Here is a 17,520-nt window from a genome sequence, read left to right on the forward strand (position 1 = left end):
GATGATCATGATTTTGTGTTTTTGGGAAAGGTCACTCGAAGTTTGCGTGCATAAACGTGGCTGGTAGGTCGTAATAATGACATCACGTTAAAATGACATCCTGTAAAAATCAGGAGACATATGGTATGTTGGTGTGCCATCAAAATAATTCCGAGGCCCATATAGAAGGAAAAAATGCAAATGAGTAAAGTTGGAATCCACCTTGAGAGCGCAATGAAGTAGCAAAGTCACAAAAGGGAAGTCTCGGCTTTCGGTCGAACCGGGTGCCAGTCGGCCGGTCGGGCGCGATGCCAGGGTCACCTTGGCGAAGGTAACCCAATCCCCTTAGGCTCTCCTGTGCCCTCTCTCTTTCTCTCTCTCTGTCTCTCTCTCTTCTCCTCTGCCGAATGGGGGTCAACCTAAATGTTTAGACGGTCTTATGTAAGCTCCCTCCCTCCCTTCCTCTCCTTCACTCACCCCCTCCCCTCTTTTAGTTTTGCTATGTTCACTTTGCCAATATGCAAAGTCGAGGGCGGTATAAATAGATTTCGAGGTGTGCTTGGGTGTGTAAAGTCAAGGAGGAGTGACTAAGCATGTACAGTTGACACATCTGATATTTCAAAGTCTGCATATTTCATGCGGAAATATAGTCTATCTATCTCGCGAGCTGGCGAGCTGGCTAGCTAGCTAGCTAGCTAGCTGGCTCGCTATTTATCTATCTGTTTATTCACCTATCTGCTTATTTATCTATCCCTTTATCGTCCTTGCTTCCAATTATACGTGTCGTACTATTCCCAATGTCCGAATGACGAATGAACGCGCTGAAAAGGCCAGAGCAAGGACGAGCCGGAGTAATCTCAGCAAACAGATGCGCGGCAAGTCAAAGTCACGGCGATGGTGGCGACGTCAGCGAGATAACATTGTTAAGGCCCAATAATGAGCCGTGAGGTGGCGGCGGCGGTCAGCCGGGCTCACGTGGTTCCGACGAACCCCGCTGACCCACATAAGCACATTAGCGAGTCCGCCGCATCTGTAAACAAACAGCTAAAGTGCACAAACACACACACACACTAATGTGCAGAAGAAGTCGTGCAGAACAACAGTGAATTCGTTGCGCACGTAGGCCAGTCGTTCGCAGAGTGGCCACATAAAAGCAAGACCAGGCCGATTTCTCGATTCTAATTTATTATTTATATTAGTATTAATTTACAAGCAATGTAGATTTCATTTCCAAAATGGCCGCCTTCCTGCTCAATTTGTCTCATGGGTCCCTCTGACTTTTTAGTGTCTTTTTGATAGATCAAATATCAGACTGATGGATGAATTTATTTATTTATTTGTGTATTTATTTATTTAAGCCTCTTTTTTTATGGAAATGGCTTCCAAAATGACTTCTTCCAACAAAACTTGGTTGAATTTCCTTGAGACTTATTTGCGCATTCAATTAAGCTTGACCCATGTATCTGATTTCAGTACTAGCGTTAGCCACCGCTACCCGTCCAGGCGGCTTCTATCATTATTTATATTGGATGGTGTGGAACAGGCAAGGCAGCAATGACAAAAAAAAAAAGCCACTAGCATCCGCAAGACAGCTTCTGCAGCCATGTTGCCAAGCTGTAAGTTACTGTAACGTCCATGATGGAGTGGCTTTGAGTGGAAGCTGTGATGAATCACTTTTGGGACTTCCCTGCTGCAAGGCCTTTTTTTTTTTTTTTTTTTTCCCCAGCGTGCAGATTACTTGAGGAAAAGCTAGAGGATAAGTCTCGGCCTAAACATCGTTGTGTGTTAGAGCGGGCCTTAACTTCTATTCTTATCCTGCGTGTAAGCAGCCCCCCTCCCCCCCCTCGCCGGTCTAAGAAGAACCGGAGGCCTTGTGTACCCGCGCCGGTCGGGGGAAATAAACATCAGCAACACCAGTTAGCTCTCTTTGTGTGTTATCTTTAAGAGATGAAAGGACGCAGAAAACAATGAAGCGGCCGCCTTGGGCTTTCTGCGGGGAAGGAAGAAAATAAAAGGAAAACAAGAGGGAGAAGAAAAAAAAAAGCAAGCGGAGCGAAGAATGAGACCTTTTGATCCGTGCAGTTGGTCCCATTGAGTGAAACGTGTTGAAAATCGAGACAAGACGAGGGTCTGGGCGGAAAGATCTCAGTTCACAACATTGGAGGGTGGCATGGTCGCACGATGTGATGAAAAGGAAATTTTCCGGGATTCGAACCTCGGCGCTTTTTAACATGTGCCAACAAATGCTGTGTGAAATGTGGATTTTTTTTTTTTTTTTGTGCCAACTTGTCTCCATTTTCAGCAGTAAAAAGTTCATATTTTCTCCATAATTCATTTATTTCTCCCATGGACAATTATTCCGTCCACTGAAAATGACATCACCTACTCAACAACCAATCACAGCTCACCTTGCTGATGTCACATGACTACAACCAGAAAATGTTTTCTTTATGAATCACTCCTCATCTTGCTTGTTTGTATCATTTGGATCGATTTCGAGTCGAGCAACATTCACACCAGCTGCTTAGTCAGGTAGCGGCTGGTGTTTAGTTTAGAGCTTTTTTTTTTTTTTTTGGTTTGTGCACAGTCACTGCAGCCTGTCAGCTCTGCTTTCGTAAGCGGGCAGTGACTGACCTATATACTCCTCTGGGGGAGGGAAAGTCACCTTGCTGCTGGACGGGCAGACCGGCTGGCTCTTTAGACGAGTCGGGACGCACGTGTCGTGTGTTTGCCTTTCGTCACGGTGCGGAGCGATTGATTGTGATGTCAACGCCCGCGTCCGTGTGATAAGGCCCGGTATGGCTCGCATGTGTGTTCTGTAGATTAACATGCTGAAAAACATGGCTGGACGTGGATTGGATTTGCACACACACACACGCTGACATTATGGGGAATGACACGGCCCCGTGCCAGGGAGTCAGACAAACACCTCACCAGAGACTCCTCTAAGCGTCCTAACAAATTGAATGTGTGTGTAGATGGACGAGGGGGAATTAGATCAGCGCTCCTGATTGCAAGCGAGTGCGCCGCCGACGCCGGAGCCCTTCCCAGCTTGGAGGAAATGCGAGAGAGCAAGAGAGAGAGAGAGGTTGGCAGCTGCCTTGATGAAGGATGGAAGGAGAATGTTAACCAGACAATCACCTTGCATCTCATTGATTTAGATGCGAGAGGGGCAATTAGGACAGCAAAGAAGAGGGAAGCTGAGGCCACTTTGGATGTTTTGATACAAGGTGTTCTCATCGGGGTGTACATGCGTGTGTGTCTGCACGCAACGTTCGTGCGGGTTATTCGAGTATCCCATTTAAAGGGCGCTGGGCGAAATGCTTGAAAATCAGCCATCGCAGAAAATGATCTTTTTTGAGGTGCAAAACGCACAATGAAGAAGTTGCCCGGTTGGGTAGCGGTGGCTAACAGGAACTAGCAGGCACTCCGCAAACTGCCTGGTCGGGTTCATTTGGGGGATTTTTAACATGCTGATATATTTGTGTTATGTCCTTGCAGCTCGCCGCTCAGGCAACCTTCCTCGACAGCCAAGGTGTGCCTAGTGTGCGGGGACGAAGCGTCGGGCTGCCATTACGGCGTGGTGACGTGCGGCAGCTGCAAAGTCTTCTTCAAAAGAGCCGTGGAAGGTAGGATGCTAAACTTGTGTCGGACGGAGAAAACGGTGGCGCTAATTTTGGCGGGAGGTTGAAAAAGGGGGCAAGATTACAAGTGGGGTCTTGGTTTGGTATATTATTAAGTTGCATCGTGGCTGTTTTCATTTTTGGTGGGTCTTTGGAGATTAGAAAAAAAATAATCACAAGGTCACATGTGAAATTGAACAAGAAGTTTTTGGTTGGAAGGAGCCATTTTGGGACCTAACTCTATTTAAAAGAAAAAAGATTAGGAAGAAAAAACGATGAACCCCAGACTGATTTCCTTACATGAAGTTTTTTTTTTTAATATCCCTTGAGGGGGGGCTACTGTACAAGAGAGCTTTTCATTGCTGTTGTTTTGCTTACACCCCAAAAAAAAAAAAATCACTGTGAAAAAGGGCGATGTGAGGTCAGGTTAAATTTGTTCTCTTAACATTTAAGTGTTTTTTTTTTTCATTTAATGAATAAAAAGCAGAGCCGCCGTGGCAATCGGCCGCCTTGGGGTGTTTTCCTGACAATTTCAACAAGAGCAATTGCGCCCTTTCCAAATCAAATGCCCATTTAAGCCTGATGATGTTTACACACCGTCGCCAGGGAGACCGACCGACCGACTCCCCGTCCTACACCTTCACCGTCCGAAAACAACAACGGCAAAAAAGGATGGCTGTTTCTCGACAGCCGCCGGTTATGAGGGCGCTCCGTGAAGGTTGCCGGCCATCGCAACTCGCCTGACCCCTCCCCGTCATCTCCAGCCCAAAGTGTATAGAGAGAGGAAGCGATGCGGCCAAGCGAGGAGAGGCAGAGGACAGCCAGGCAGCGTTGAGGAAGGACGAAGGAAAAGTCAGACAGATAACGAGGCGGGGGGAATTGAGAGGGATGGGAAGCCATGCGTCAGCACCGTGACATCCCGCCCCGCCCCGCCCACCCCTTTTTTATTGCACTATTTCCCCCTCTGAGTGGCCAATGGAGATGAACAACAGAGAGCGGGCATGTGTACAAGGGGAACAGAGAAGACTCTGACCCTCAGTTTGATTTCTTTCGGCACTTCCTGCCTGGAGGGACGACTAGCCGACTCATAACTGCAAAAGTAATTAGCATTCAACGCTTGCACTCGTCTGACTGCGGCGGGTAAACTACTAAAGCTGGACCAAAACACGTTTGGAGATTTTTATTTTTTTCCATAATGAGTCCTCGAAACTTCAGCAAATGCGAGACTCGCATTATTTTGCCATATTGTGTCACTACAAAGGAAATTTTATTCTGCGGTTGTCGGCCATTTTGTTTTGAGGTAGCAATTTCAGTAAAGCTATAAAAATGAGGTCTAGATTATTTTTTTTATTTTTTTTGAAGCAGGCATTTTTGCGGTGCATAACACAAAAAAAGGACGAAGGGAAAAAAATTAGCTTCCGTCACCAGTTTCACCAATCCACACAAAATTTGGTGGTCATGTCTGTCAAAGTCTCTAGGACCCATGCCCGAAATTAAACAGGAAATTGGTCATTGGGGTTGGGGCAGGCCTTTTGGAGCCAACACCAAGAAAACGGGCCAGGAAAAGAAAGTCAAAGTCCCTCTTACCGGTCTCGCTAATTAAGACAAATTTGGTGGACGTGTTTATCAAAAGAGGAGGTACGGAAGAGTCTCAAGAACTAAAATCAAACATGGTGATTTCTAATTGAAGCAGCCTTTCCATTTTAACTTCTGCCCATCATCTGGCATTTCTTTCCCAGCATGACACGTTAAAAAAAACCTCGCATTGTTGTTGCTAATGAACTGCGGAAACGGCCAAACGCTTCTCCTGTTGAGTTTTTTCTCTCTACATTTTAATAAAGAACAGCTGCGCCCAATAAACAGCTCCATGCGGCGCTGCGCATCGGCGTCGGGACGCCAGCGCATTATTCACATGTCATCAGCGGCTTGGCGCGTCGGCGCTCGGTAATAATATTCCCCTTTTAGCCCGCCTGGCTTGTTTTTGCCAGTCACTCTTATTGAAGCGCAAAGATTTACTAACGGCAACAGCCCCGCCGCCTTGCTAAAAAGCCAGCGCTTGCCAGTCCGCTTACGTCTCCCACTGGCAAAAAAAGAGAGGTCAGGCGAGGACGCTGGCTTGCGCTGTCGGGGCGTCCAATCGCTCCTTTTTTCCCAGCTCGGGACGGGGCCTCCCACGGAACTGAATGGTTCAGGTTGTGTGTGTGTGTGTGTTTGGAGGGGGGGGTGGTTATGTAACAACAGCTGGAGCGCAGCCACCTCGCCAACACGTCTAGCAACATACAAGTCGTAATCGCGAAGGATCCAGACGCTTGCACACATTCGTGTTCAGGCAAGTGTGTGTTGCAGGAGTAACGCTACTGTAAGCGTGTGTGTGTGTGTGTGTGTGTGACCCACATTGTTGGAAGGTATTTGGGTTAGAGGCAGCAGGCTCTGTTCAATGCAGCTTGGAAAATAGACAGTAAGCATGTATGGGTTCAGCTCCAGGGCGCCCCCTACAGTTTTACACCAAAGAAGCTAACATGCTACATTTTACGAGGAAGGCCTGAACACATCTGTGAAAAGGACAACTCATGACTGAAGTCATTCTTTTCAAAGAGGTTGGTCGTCCGCCTCAAGCAATTGACACTTTTTCTGGAAATCGATTAATGCATCATCAGGTTGTCGATGATTTTAACACGTGGGGTGATAAAAGCGGCGGCGTTGAATGGAGGCTCTTGTACTATAGAGTCCGGGGCAGCCCCTTGTTTCCTCGAGGCTTCAAACGCTGCTGTGTCTTTAAAAATAAAATGTCAGCTTGGCTTTACTTCAAAAAAAAGTCTGTGCGCATAGTGTATTTTTTTTTTTTTGAAGTGTGTGTTTCCCTTTCAGTGATGTAACAGGATGCAGCGATACACAAGAGTGGGTGATTACTAAGAGCAACATTACATAATGCGCAATATATTTTGGGTATATGAAAATAGAGAAATAAATCATCGCAAAAAATACATAAATATCACAGCCGTTTACAAATAATGAAAAAAATAATTTTACATTTTACAGCTTTTTCCACTTCAAGTGTATTTTTGCAAACTGTAGTCAGGCTTGGAAGAAGACGGGAGATTTTTTTTTTCTGTCACTGGTCAACTAAGCAGCCATTACTTGCCAGAAATTCCTGCATGTCAGCTTCTTTGCAATTTTTGGGGGTATTTTTTTAAATCAATTTTAGAGTCCATCGCTTGCCAATTTTTCTCTCTTAAGTTAAATACTACCTGACAAATTATCTAAGACATCTTTCTTGTACTGAAGGCAACAAAATACTCCCAAAATATTTGTTACATATTATTTTTAAATAATATTAATATTGATAATAATGATAATAATGATAATAATAATGGTCTGATAGTGGCCTAACACATGCGCATTTACTTTCTTCTGCCCACGTGACAACTTCACAATCATTAACCCGACTCCGGGGAACGAGCCCAAAGGTCAAGAGTTGCAACGCTTTGTGTGTGTGTGTGTGTGTGTGTAAGGATTTTTTTGTTGTTGTTGTTGTCTTGGGCCCACTGGCCGCTCCTGCCTGCTATGTGTTTCCTGTGTCGCACTTTACAGCTTTTTAGAGCGGGAAAAATGAGCTTATGTAACGGTCATGTGACTTTGCCAGAAATAGTGAAGCGGGGCTACAGCTGCTGCCTCTCCTCCTGCAGCTCGCCTCCTTGGCTTTTGGCAAACGCGCACACACACACATACACACACACGGCCAAATGCGCTTGACGCCAGGACGTACAAAACAGTGCATGTGAAAACTAAAAACTATGTGTGTGTGTTGGGCAGGCGAAATGCAAGATTGTTTTTTTTTCTTGTCAAATCGTCAAGTGGAGCGGCATGGACTACATAAGTGTGTGTGCGTGTATACATGTGTAGGCGTATGGCCCTCCGAGTCAAGAAGGAGCGAGGGATGGATGTATGGATGGATGAATAGAAGAGGAAAAAAATGAGCGGACTGGTTGTAGCCGAGGGCTAGACGTTAGGCGTGTAAGCATCACGGTTTCGCCGGCCAGCTTTGGCTTTCCATGTGACATTCAATAGTACACTGCTTTATTTCGGAAGGTGGCGTCGTCCGCTTTTCATATTTGGCACCATGGACGGTATTTGTTTGAAGATGGAGACTAGCGCGTTAGGTAGCAACTAGAGTGGGTTAACTCTGTTATTTTCATTCTGCAGGAGTGATTGCAAGTTTTATGGGCGCAATAAAATCTGGGGGATTTATATCTTGGTGATTTATACGGCAATGGCTACTTCATCGTGACGTCTTATAGAAATTGTGTTTTTTCTCAGATCTTGTGTCAAATCATTTTATTGATATGACACTTTTATCACCGACTAAGGTCATCAATGTTTGGGTCATAGGTACAGTCAGTTGAAATTCTGCCCTCTGCTGGTTCAGGTGGGGCGCAGTACTACTTTGCCCCGAATGCTAAATCATACACGGAATTTTTTTCCGATAGGTCAGCACAACTACCTTTGCGCCGGAAGGAACGACTGCATCATCGACAAGATCCGACGGAAAAACTGCCCGGCGTGCCGCGTACGCAAGTGCCTCCAGGCCGGGATGAACCTCGGAGGTGAGGAGTTGCCAGACTCAATGATATTTGCAAATGTTTGCGTCACTATCGGGAACCACTGCTCACCCACTTCTACACTTGCCTGTGGCACACCGCAGGGTTCAATGTTGAGCCCCATTATATTTTGTTTATGTGCTTTTTTGGCCAAAAATTTGAGCGCAAAAAAGTCTACAGCCAAAATAAAATATATGAGACCTGATTGAAAAACTGATCCATGCTCTAATTTTCTCCAGGTTCGATTATTGCAACAAAAAAAAACCTTTCTCGCCTCATCATTTGGTTTTTCTGCCCCAATTACCTACCCCGCTATGACTAACAATGCTCTCCTCCCAACAGCTCGTAAATCCAAGAAGTTGGGCAAGTTAAAGAGTATCGGCGATGACTCGCAAGCAGCCAAGGAAAGCCAGGCGGCGGCCGGCGTGGACTTCCTGTCGTCGGAGAAGGAGTTGAACGCCACCAAAGCCGCCCTGGTGCCCCGAGGGGCCAGCGTGGTCACACCTTTCCTGCCGCCGTCCATCTGCAGCGTGCTGGAGCTCATCGAGCCCGAAGAAGTGTACTCGGGCTTCGACAACACGCAGCCCGACACCACCGACCACCTGCTGTCCAGCCTCAACTGCCTGGCCGGCAAGCAGATGGTGCGCCTGGTCAAGTGGGCCAAAGTACTTCCAGGTTGGTGCGGCTATTTTGAGGTTGGGTTTTTTTTCATTTAAAATGAATTTAGAGTATACATATACACACTCGAGTAAGTATTTTTATTTTTTCTTCGTCATAAGGCATCTTTTGACACTTGTTAAAGTGCCTCAAGCAATTCACTCCATCAGGGCACATGTTGAACCTTCCACTTTCGACTAAATGCGAGTCCGATAAAATGCTAATGAAAAGCCTCTTGTAATGCAATTCCGTATTTTAATGAAGACGATTTTCATCCTCGCTCGCGTTGTCTGACAGGCCTCCCACTTTTCTTTCCTTTCGGGCCCTGGAAACCATTGCGCAAATCGTCCGGAAGATTACCAATGAAATCCTATTTGAGCATTAAATAGAAACGGGGATTTATAAGAGTGAAGGCATTTACATCACTGCTTTGGCCAGATGTTGCCTCTGATGCGTCTCATTAAAGTGCAGTTAGATGAGATAAAGATGTTCCGTGGGGTGATATCAAGCAATTAGCTTGAAAGTCAGAGGCGGGTTCAAGCCCGTCGTCTTATATTGGCGGTCAAATCGAAAAAAAAATCAAGATTTGGCATTTGCGTTCAATTCAATGGGTTGGAAAAAAATGCTTTCCAAGCGTTTTGAGTTACAAGTGTGCCGATGGAGCTCTCAAGTTGAGGCACGGGCGTATCGTATTACAGAATGCCAGCGCCGCGTTTGAAAAGGAACAAGGCGACATCCCCGCAGACGCAAATAGTCCCAGCGCCTGGCGGATAAGTCGTTTGTCTGTCCTCACTTGGCTTTTTTTGTGTTGTTATGTGGCGCATGCGGAGCTCCTCGCCAGGCATTGATTGAGAGTTTGGCACCGTTCCCATTCCTGCTTCTATTTCGGGAGGCCCCTCGCGCGGCATCATAACTGGAATCCTCGCCGGGATTTTTATTTTTTTTTCATGTTAGCGGAAGATGCGCTCTGACGTGCGGATTATAAATGAGCAGTGGTGATAACAGAGCTGACACTGTTTTTTTGTTTTTGCCGATAGGTTTTCGGGGCCTGCCCATCGAGGACCAAATTACGTTGATCCAGTACTCGTGGATGTGTCTGTCCTCTTTTTGTCTCGGTTGGCGCTCCTACAAACACACCAACGGACAGCTGCTCTACTTCGCCCCGGACCTCATCTTCAACGAGTAGGTGATATGGAAGCTAATTTCTGGCTTTGCCGGATATTGTCGATTATCGGGCAAGGGTGTCAAACTAATTTTTGTCGCGGGCCGCATTGTAGTCTTAGTTTCCCCATTATGACTGTCAACGTCTTACATTATTTACGGTATAAGCTACACGACACAAACTGATGAACTAGTTTTGAAATCATAGACTAGTAAAAACTGTTCAAATCGTTTAAAAAGATAAAAGGTAATAGAAGTTGCTAGCAAAAACAAAGTCGATGCAAAAATTTGTCTTCACGGGCCACATCGAATGATGTGACGGGCCGTATCTGGCCCCCGGGCCTTAAGTTTGACACCTATGTTTTAGGACAATGATGAGAATTTCCAAACCCATGTCCGTCTTTCTTCGCCTATTTCCAGGGACCGGATGCAACAGTCGGCCATGTACAGCCTTTGTCTGGGCATGAGGCAAGTGAGCCAGGAGTTTGTTCGGCTGCAGCTCACCTACGACGAGTTCCTCTCCATGAAGGTCCTGCTGCTTCTTAGCACAAGTAAGACGAACAGAAAGAGTAAATACCTTAGCAGTCACCTCTACAGACCGCTAGCAGCCTTCAGTGGCTATTAAACACTGCGAAATAACTCAAAAAGCCAACTGGGGATGCGCACTTCATGAATTTTACATGCTGGCGGTGGTGGAACGAGAAGCTGGCGAGATTAAGCGGCGCGGTGGCAAAGTTTGAGAAGTCTGCAGGCTGGCTAGACATCTTTGAACCACCAAGACCGGTGCCAATCAGTGGAAATATTTATGGAGATGGCGGCATGCACCGAAAAAGTTAGATGACACAGATTTTTCCAGACCTTCTGATTGGACAAAATGCATTTTGAGAGAACACCAAGAAGCTACCAAACTCAAGTTTGGTTCAAGAAGTAGGATGGAGATACTTTGTTAGGTTTATTCTTCCGATCTGAGCCGAGGGGACATTTAAGGACAAAAAGGGAAGCCATCTTGGAAAAACAAAGACAAAAGGAGAGTCAAAGGGGGGTCAGCGCCGGGCCTTCTGTTGCCGTGGCCATTCTCTTCGGCGCTCGCTGCTTGCCTGGACCTTTGCCACGGCGCACTGCCAAGACCTGCAATTTTCCTCTCTCTCAACTTCTACGTCATTTAGAAAAAGGAAGGCTGCGCACAAAAGATCCCCAATGCTCAGCACCGTTTTGGACGTGACTTTAATTTTGGCAGGGTACCAAATAGTGTAAGATCAGGATTCAAGTTCGAGCGAGCTTTCGAGTCAGGCTTAGGTGAGTTTCCGACTGATCCTAATCGACTTTGACGCGTCATATTCAAGAATGAAGTGGTCAGGGTAAGGTTCAAATGAAAGTGCGACTGTAGCATTTGGAAGCCCCGGTGGGGGGAAGTGCTTGTGAGTCATTTTCACAAGCCAGCGCGCCATCTCCTAGGCGACTTTTGCGTCGGTCGAGAGCAAGCTGGCCGAAAGGGAAGCGAGTGTTTACGTAGTAGTTGTCAGAGCTCGTCGGCGTACCATGAGCGCCTCTGGCTTGGAAGCGACCAAAGCGCGAGGGGATAAAAAGGACGAGAGGAGCTGCTAATGCTCTCTGACCTTGGGCTTAGGTTTCAAGCCAGCCCGCGGTGTCCGATGACTCTGGTTGGATATCGGCGAGGCGAGCGCTTTCGCCTCACCTCTGTACAGATATGATACCGCAAATGAGTCAACGCTTGAAATGTTCCGGACTCGGAGCATTTTGTAAGGATTCTCGTGATACCTTCAAAGTTTTCCTAGGGGGTCACGACGGAGAGACTTTTAAATAAAGTTTCATGCTTTTTGAACGGACTGCGTTACCTGCAGCAAAAAAAAAAGTCTGAAAACAATTATGGTGATATGATCTGTTTGGGGGGGAGGGGCGGGGGGGTATCCTCTGTACTGCTCCGAAATGCCAGGTCAGTTTCTATTCAGGGCATATGTAGGTCAGCAGGAAGAGAGAGAGAGAGCAAAAAAAACAACAACAAAAGGTCCAGAACACATCTTTTGGGTATTAGCAAATTCTCATCATGTCAGCCATGAAATTAGTCCAGGCTCCGTGCACCAATCTGGTTTTGGATCTTCTTGGTGTGCGCCGTGCCTCGAGGTATTTGCTCATTTATGCAGAAAGAGGTGAAAATGATCGTACGAATACGCAAGCGCGAGATATTGACCTCGGACATTTCTCGAAACAGACGCGATGGTAACCGACAGAAAGCGGCCGACGGGCGAGCCGTTCCATCGGGACTGCTCGCTCTTCAAACCGTTGCTGAATTTCAAAAAGTCTTTTTCTCCCAAATACTATTTGCGATTCTATTTAAGACTTAAAAGCATCCCGGTTGTCTGCTCGCTTTTTTTCGCAGTTCCCAAAGAGGGTCTGAAGAGCCAGGCGGTGTTTGAGGAGATGCGAGTTAATTACATCAAGGAGCTCCGCCGCTCCGTGGGCAAAGCCACCAACAACTCCGGCCAGACCTGGCAGCGTTTCTTCCAGCTCACCAAGCTACTGGACGCCATGCATGGTGTAAGTATCCCCCCCGCCCTCGCCTCAAATGGTCCCGCCCCTCCTTTGGCAGCATGCAGGGAGGTGTTAGCTGGCAACTTTGGCCCACTGATTATCATCTGACTTTTTTTTTTGCTTTCTGGAATAGCAGCAGGGCGGATTTGGATCATACTTAGCGGTTGGCTGATGCAGTAGCTCCAAATAGGGATTACTGCATCCCAATCCGCCCTCCCTCCCCGCCCCCCGAGGGGTTACGGTTATTTCGGCCGACCAGAACAGAAGGGTGATCGATGCCAACTGACAGTTTTCTAGATCACAATGAGCTGTGGTCACTGTAATGCGCCACGCTTGCCAAAATTCACAAACATTAATGAGTGGATGAATGGGGTTCATGCATCATAGATGCGGAAATCCAAAGCGCCCCCTTGTGGTGAGGTAAATCGAACTGGAAATGGGTCAAAGTCCATTCCGCTGCATAAACAAGGGTACAGTTAAAGTCCGTTTTGGGTGTTCTGCATCAAAGCAGAATCATCTGTGCCTAAAAAAAAATAAAAATGAAGCTATATAAATAAATATATTTATATTTAATACTATAATAATATATTTAATATATAAATTTAAAAAATGACTGAAATTCATCTGTATGGAAATAAAATTTGTTTTGTTTTTGCTGCAGCTGGTGGCCAACCTGCTGGACTTCTGCTTCTACACCTTCCGCGAGTCGCAGGCCCTTAAAGTGGCGTTCCCCGACATGCTGGTGGAGATCATCAGCGACCAGATACCAAAGGTGGAGTCGGGCCTCACCCACACCATCTACTTCCACAAGAAGTGACGGGGGGCAAAAAAAAAACCTTTCAAAAACGCTTGACCGAGAACTCGGAGCAACGGCAAGGTGGGGAAGCGCCGCGAGCGAGCGAGCACCCATAGCGCGGCACCGGAACGCGCTGGAGGAAAATAAAGGACCGGAATTGTCGGGTCGGGAATATACCCGCTCTGCCATGCTGCCCCCTCCCTCCCATAACCCTTTTTGCACCCCAAAGACACTATCTTTTCAATGGAGATAAAGCCATACATTTCCTAGGATGTGCTAGTGCTACATTCACACTAACACACCACACGACACAGATGCACTAAAAATCCCCCCCCCCCCTCTAAAAAAAAAAAAATCACTCAAATTAAGTGTGGCTTATGCAGTCTTTCACATCCATAAATCAATATACAGTATATACTATGCTAATAGACATTGCTTTGCAGCGCATCTACAGCAGGATAACGGGACAGGAAAATAAAAAATAAAAAAAATCACGCTTGACTATACGGCCAAAGGTCTAGTTGAATATATTCCAAGGGCTACAGTACAAGTATAACATATTTACATGCTTCACCATGAGCTCACTCTCCAATTCAATTGGTGTTATCAAATTCTAAAATGATTCATGAATTTTTATGTGTTTGAATATGCAGGAGGGAGAGAAGTTTTTGGAAAAATATCCAATCACATGACTCGAAGATTTTGAGAAGGCTGTTTTGAATGATTTTGAGCTCATTTTTGCAGTTCAGATGTGCAGTGAAACAATGCAAAGTAAATATGCAAAAGGTAAACGGAGGGTGTAGAATCAAGGCAAGAATTTTGAGTGATTCAGTTTGTAAAAAAATAAAAACAAAACGATAAAATGCCACTAATGAATTGGCCGGCTGGGCGGTAATGGGAGTCGCTCGTTTGTGTTCTATCCAGAGCAGCAGTCCGGTTGCCGTCTGTTTTTACTCACAAGCAAAGCCAGCCCTTTGTGACCCGACTCTTCCCACAATTAATAAAGCATTTTTATAAAAGTTGTCTATTTTATTTTTTTTCCGAACAATCCGCTCATTAAGGTGCTTCATTTGTTACCCATGCCGGGGGAAAGATTTGTATAGTGACCTTAAATGAACAATGCAAGCGCAATCACCCTCCAACTAAAATGATGTCCCAATTTTGCGAGTTATCTCGAGCCCCACCAAATTTTTTTTGTAGTTAAGAGTCCTCAAAAGAATTGTAGCAAAAACTGTATGCAATTTTGATTTTTAGAATTATAAGCACATTAATTATTAGTACTAATAACACCTTAAATTGAATTTAAACAAATGAATCCATAATTAGTTTCTTTTTTTTAAATTTGATTTCTCCCGCTACGAGTTAGAACTCACAAAATTTGGACATTGATGCTTTTCATTAAATAGCGAGAACACACACGCACGCAAAACACACTGTACAGTTGATTTACAAGGAGACTTAATCCGCAGTGCTTAATGTACAGCTACTAACTAGCGAGAGCTATTGTAAAGTTGGGCGGTCATGGTATGATTTTGTACACTTGTGGACTTTACGTATATTTCCCAAAAACCGTGATGCTACTGAGAAGCGTTAACAGCGCGACCCCCCCACGACCCCCCCCCCCATCCCAACTACTACTTTCCCAAATTTGACAGTGTGAAAACTGTATGTGAGTGTTGGTTGCTGGATTAGCCATATCCTATTTGCTTCATTTTTTTTGCACAAAGGAGGTATGGTTGAGAAACAGCTAGCGGGCGCTGTCCTCGGGCAATTTCGATATAGCCTATTAAGGAATCGGGATATTCCTTCTTGACGGCGGTCATTTTGAATACAGTGGAACCTCTATCCTGTCAAAATTTCAACTGGCTTTTTTGGCCCTGTAAAAAATAAATAAGGAACTAAATAAATTGGTCTTGCTTGTTGCTAGGCAGGCTTAATAGGGCAGAATTAGCTATGCCCTATTTAGGAATATTGTGAAATGTGAAACTAATTAAATTTTGAAGTCATCCAATGTGAGGAAACAGGAAGACAGTCAGACTGTTACCTCGTGGCATTTTATGATTATTAGAAACAGTTGCGGTTTTAAAAATGCTAGCAAGATTGGATCGTAGCCTCGCATCACAAAACCACCTCGAGTGAATTGTAAACAAGCGGACGTTAGCTTGAGTGGCTAGGTAAATGTTTGAAATCTGAAACAAATTGAGAATAAAAAGCCAAAGAAAAGGTTCCACTGTATTTAAATTAAAAAAAAAAAAGGAAGGGAGCATCCCCAAGCTAACCCAAATCCCGCCTATTTGTTTGTCCTTTGTAAGGAACCCACGCTAACGTCTAAATATGGTTGAATGAAAGTATTTTTGAGAGAATTATATTTTGGTGGAAAATAATATTTAAGTACTTTTGTGTAAAAAAAAAAACAAACAACAAAAACGCAAAGTTCTTTTTTTTGTAAAATGTTGATAAATAAATGCATGCGTTTTGATGACGAGGGCGAGATGTTTACATTGTATTTAAGAAACAAAAGAAAGAAGGAAAAAAGGGAAACCTGTGCCTTTTTTTAAATCGCACTCAATTTACAGTTTAACACTATTGTACATAGGACAAAAATGCTTCTTGTTCTGTTGAGTGTAAAGGATTTTTACGGAATGATGTGTTTAACCCCCACTTTTCTGTGTTGGAAGGAGAAATGAATGTATGATTTGCATTGCGACAGACTTACGACCTGAATGTGAGACAGAAGACATCTAGAATCTTTTTTCCCTCCAATTTTTTGTTACTTTTTTTCTCTCATCAATGTTCGTGCAATTAAAACAACAAATATTTCTTATTTTGTAACAAAATGTGTTAAGTGATGGATAGCATTTTTTTTTGTTTTTCTTTGTTTTTACGAGTTGTTGCTGTTGAGATGATTTCCTAATCCAAGGCGCGATTGGTGACCAGCACCACAATAAAAATCAACAAGTCACCACACCTCGTTGCTCTTGTGTTTATTTATTTAGGTAATTAAAACATATTTATTGGGTGAGTTAAATTTTCAGTGGACCCCCTCATACTCATGATTTGGCACAAGCTAAATTTACTGATTTAAAAAAATATATATTTTATTTGTTTAAAACCTAGAAATAAAAACAAATACTTTTTCATAATAAGCATCAGCATTTTTTTTTTTTTTTTTTTAATTGCATTCATATTCAATTTTAAAAACAAACTTTTTTGGAGGGCAGTCATGTGACATTCATTGACCACGTTTTGCTCGGTCGAATCGACGGGCACAATCCCAAACTCAATTCAGCTTTGGCTGAATTCAAACCAGCTGCAGCGGCGCCACGTCGGCCGACTCGGAAGCCAATAAGACAAAAAGGTAGAACGAGTTCACCGTTGACCTTGCAATCTGCAAAGGCATCAGACTGTTTTTTCGATGTATTTTCCCAGCCTCCTCCCCATTGAAATGCGCAAGCCCTCTCCAAATCTCCCCCAGATTTTCAATCGCTTTCACTTGTTGCCGTGCCAGATAAACAGAATCTATTGGATCAGTCCGATTTCACGGCTGCGCCCGCGCACATGGCGGCAGCGTCTTTGGCTTATTTTCCCCGCCACCAATCCACCTCCCTCCATTTTCTCCAGTCTTTCCAATAAAACGTGGATATTTGTTGAGACTTTTATCTATTTTGTTTTTACTCAAGTAGCTGTCCGGAATGAGAATACCTTTGTCACCATGAATCTGGCACATTGACGTAAACGCCGCTGAGTCATGGCGTGGGGAAAATGGATGGGAGGTGACGATGGTCGCCGAGGAAGGATGAAGGACACTGCATCAAAGCGTGGCTGGAACGCCGCCAGGAAGCGTTGAGGAAGGAGAAACCAAGTTTTAACTTTCCGAGCCCGTGTCCGCTCTCCAAACATTTCAGTCATTGCCGATATTAACGCAACCCTACGAATCTTGACGTGAAAAATAATTTGGTATTTCCACGGACAAGCATAAGTATTAAATAATAAGCGCAAAAATCATTGAGGAGACGAAAGTCGGAATGTATTCATGAGTCAGATAGTGTTGGAGAGGACAAGGAGGAGGAGGCGCAGAGTTGACAGACAGTCTGGCTGGTGTCGCCGTTATGATTCAGCACTATTTCCGAGAGAGATGGTGGATGGTGACAGTGAT

General features: G+C 44.9%; 2 protein-coding genes across 3 annotated transcripts in view; one reads left to right on the forward strand and one right to left on the reverse strand.

Moving 5' to 3' along the window:
* Nucleotides 1-3,964, reverse strand: part of tma16 (translation machinery associated 16 homolog) — a 240,789-nt gene extending 236,825 nt beyond the window's left edge. Inside the window, exon 1 of the mRNA XM_049720249.1 lies at nucleotides 3,960-3,964. Coding sequence (XP_049576206.1) covers nucleotides 3,960-3,962 — 3 coding nt within the window. The 5' untranslated portion in view covers nucleotides 3,963-3,964. The remainder of the gene's footprint in view (nucleotides 1-3,959) is intronic.
* nr3c2 (nuclear receptor subfamily 3, group C, member 2) overlaps nucleotides 1-16,331 on the forward strand; it is a 35,351-nt gene extending 19,020 nt beyond the window's left edge. For both annotated transcript variants that reach the window (XM_049720220.2, XM_049720221.2), the window contains 7 exons: nucleotides 3,481-3,608; nucleotides 8,090-8,206; nucleotides 8,543-8,875; nucleotides 9,895-10,039; nucleotides 10,439-10,569; nucleotides 12,417-12,574; nucleotides 13,230-16,331. In XM_049720220.2, coding sequence (XP_049576177.1) covers nucleotides 3,481-3,608; nucleotides 8,090-8,206; nucleotides 8,543-8,875; nucleotides 9,895-10,039; nucleotides 10,439-10,569; nucleotides 12,417-12,574; nucleotides 13,230-13,385 — 1,168 coding nt within the window. In that variant the 3' untranslated portion in view covers nucleotides 13,386-16,331. The remainder of the gene's footprint in view (nucleotides 1-3,480; nucleotides 3,609-8,089; nucleotides 8,207-8,542; nucleotides 8,876-9,894; nucleotides 10,040-10,438; nucleotides 10,570-12,416; nucleotides 12,575-13,229) is intronic.
* Nucleotides 16,332-17,520: the final 1,189 nt, after the last annotated feature.

The sequence above is a fragment of the Syngnathus scovelli genome, chromosome 5, assembly GCF_024217435.2.
Source record: "Syngnathus scovelli strain Florida chromosome 5, RoL_Ssco_1.2, whole genome shotgun sequence".
Taxonomy (NCBI): domain Eukaryota; kingdom Metazoa; phylum Chordata; class Actinopteri; order Syngnathiformes; family Syngnathidae; genus Syngnathus; species Syngnathus scovelli.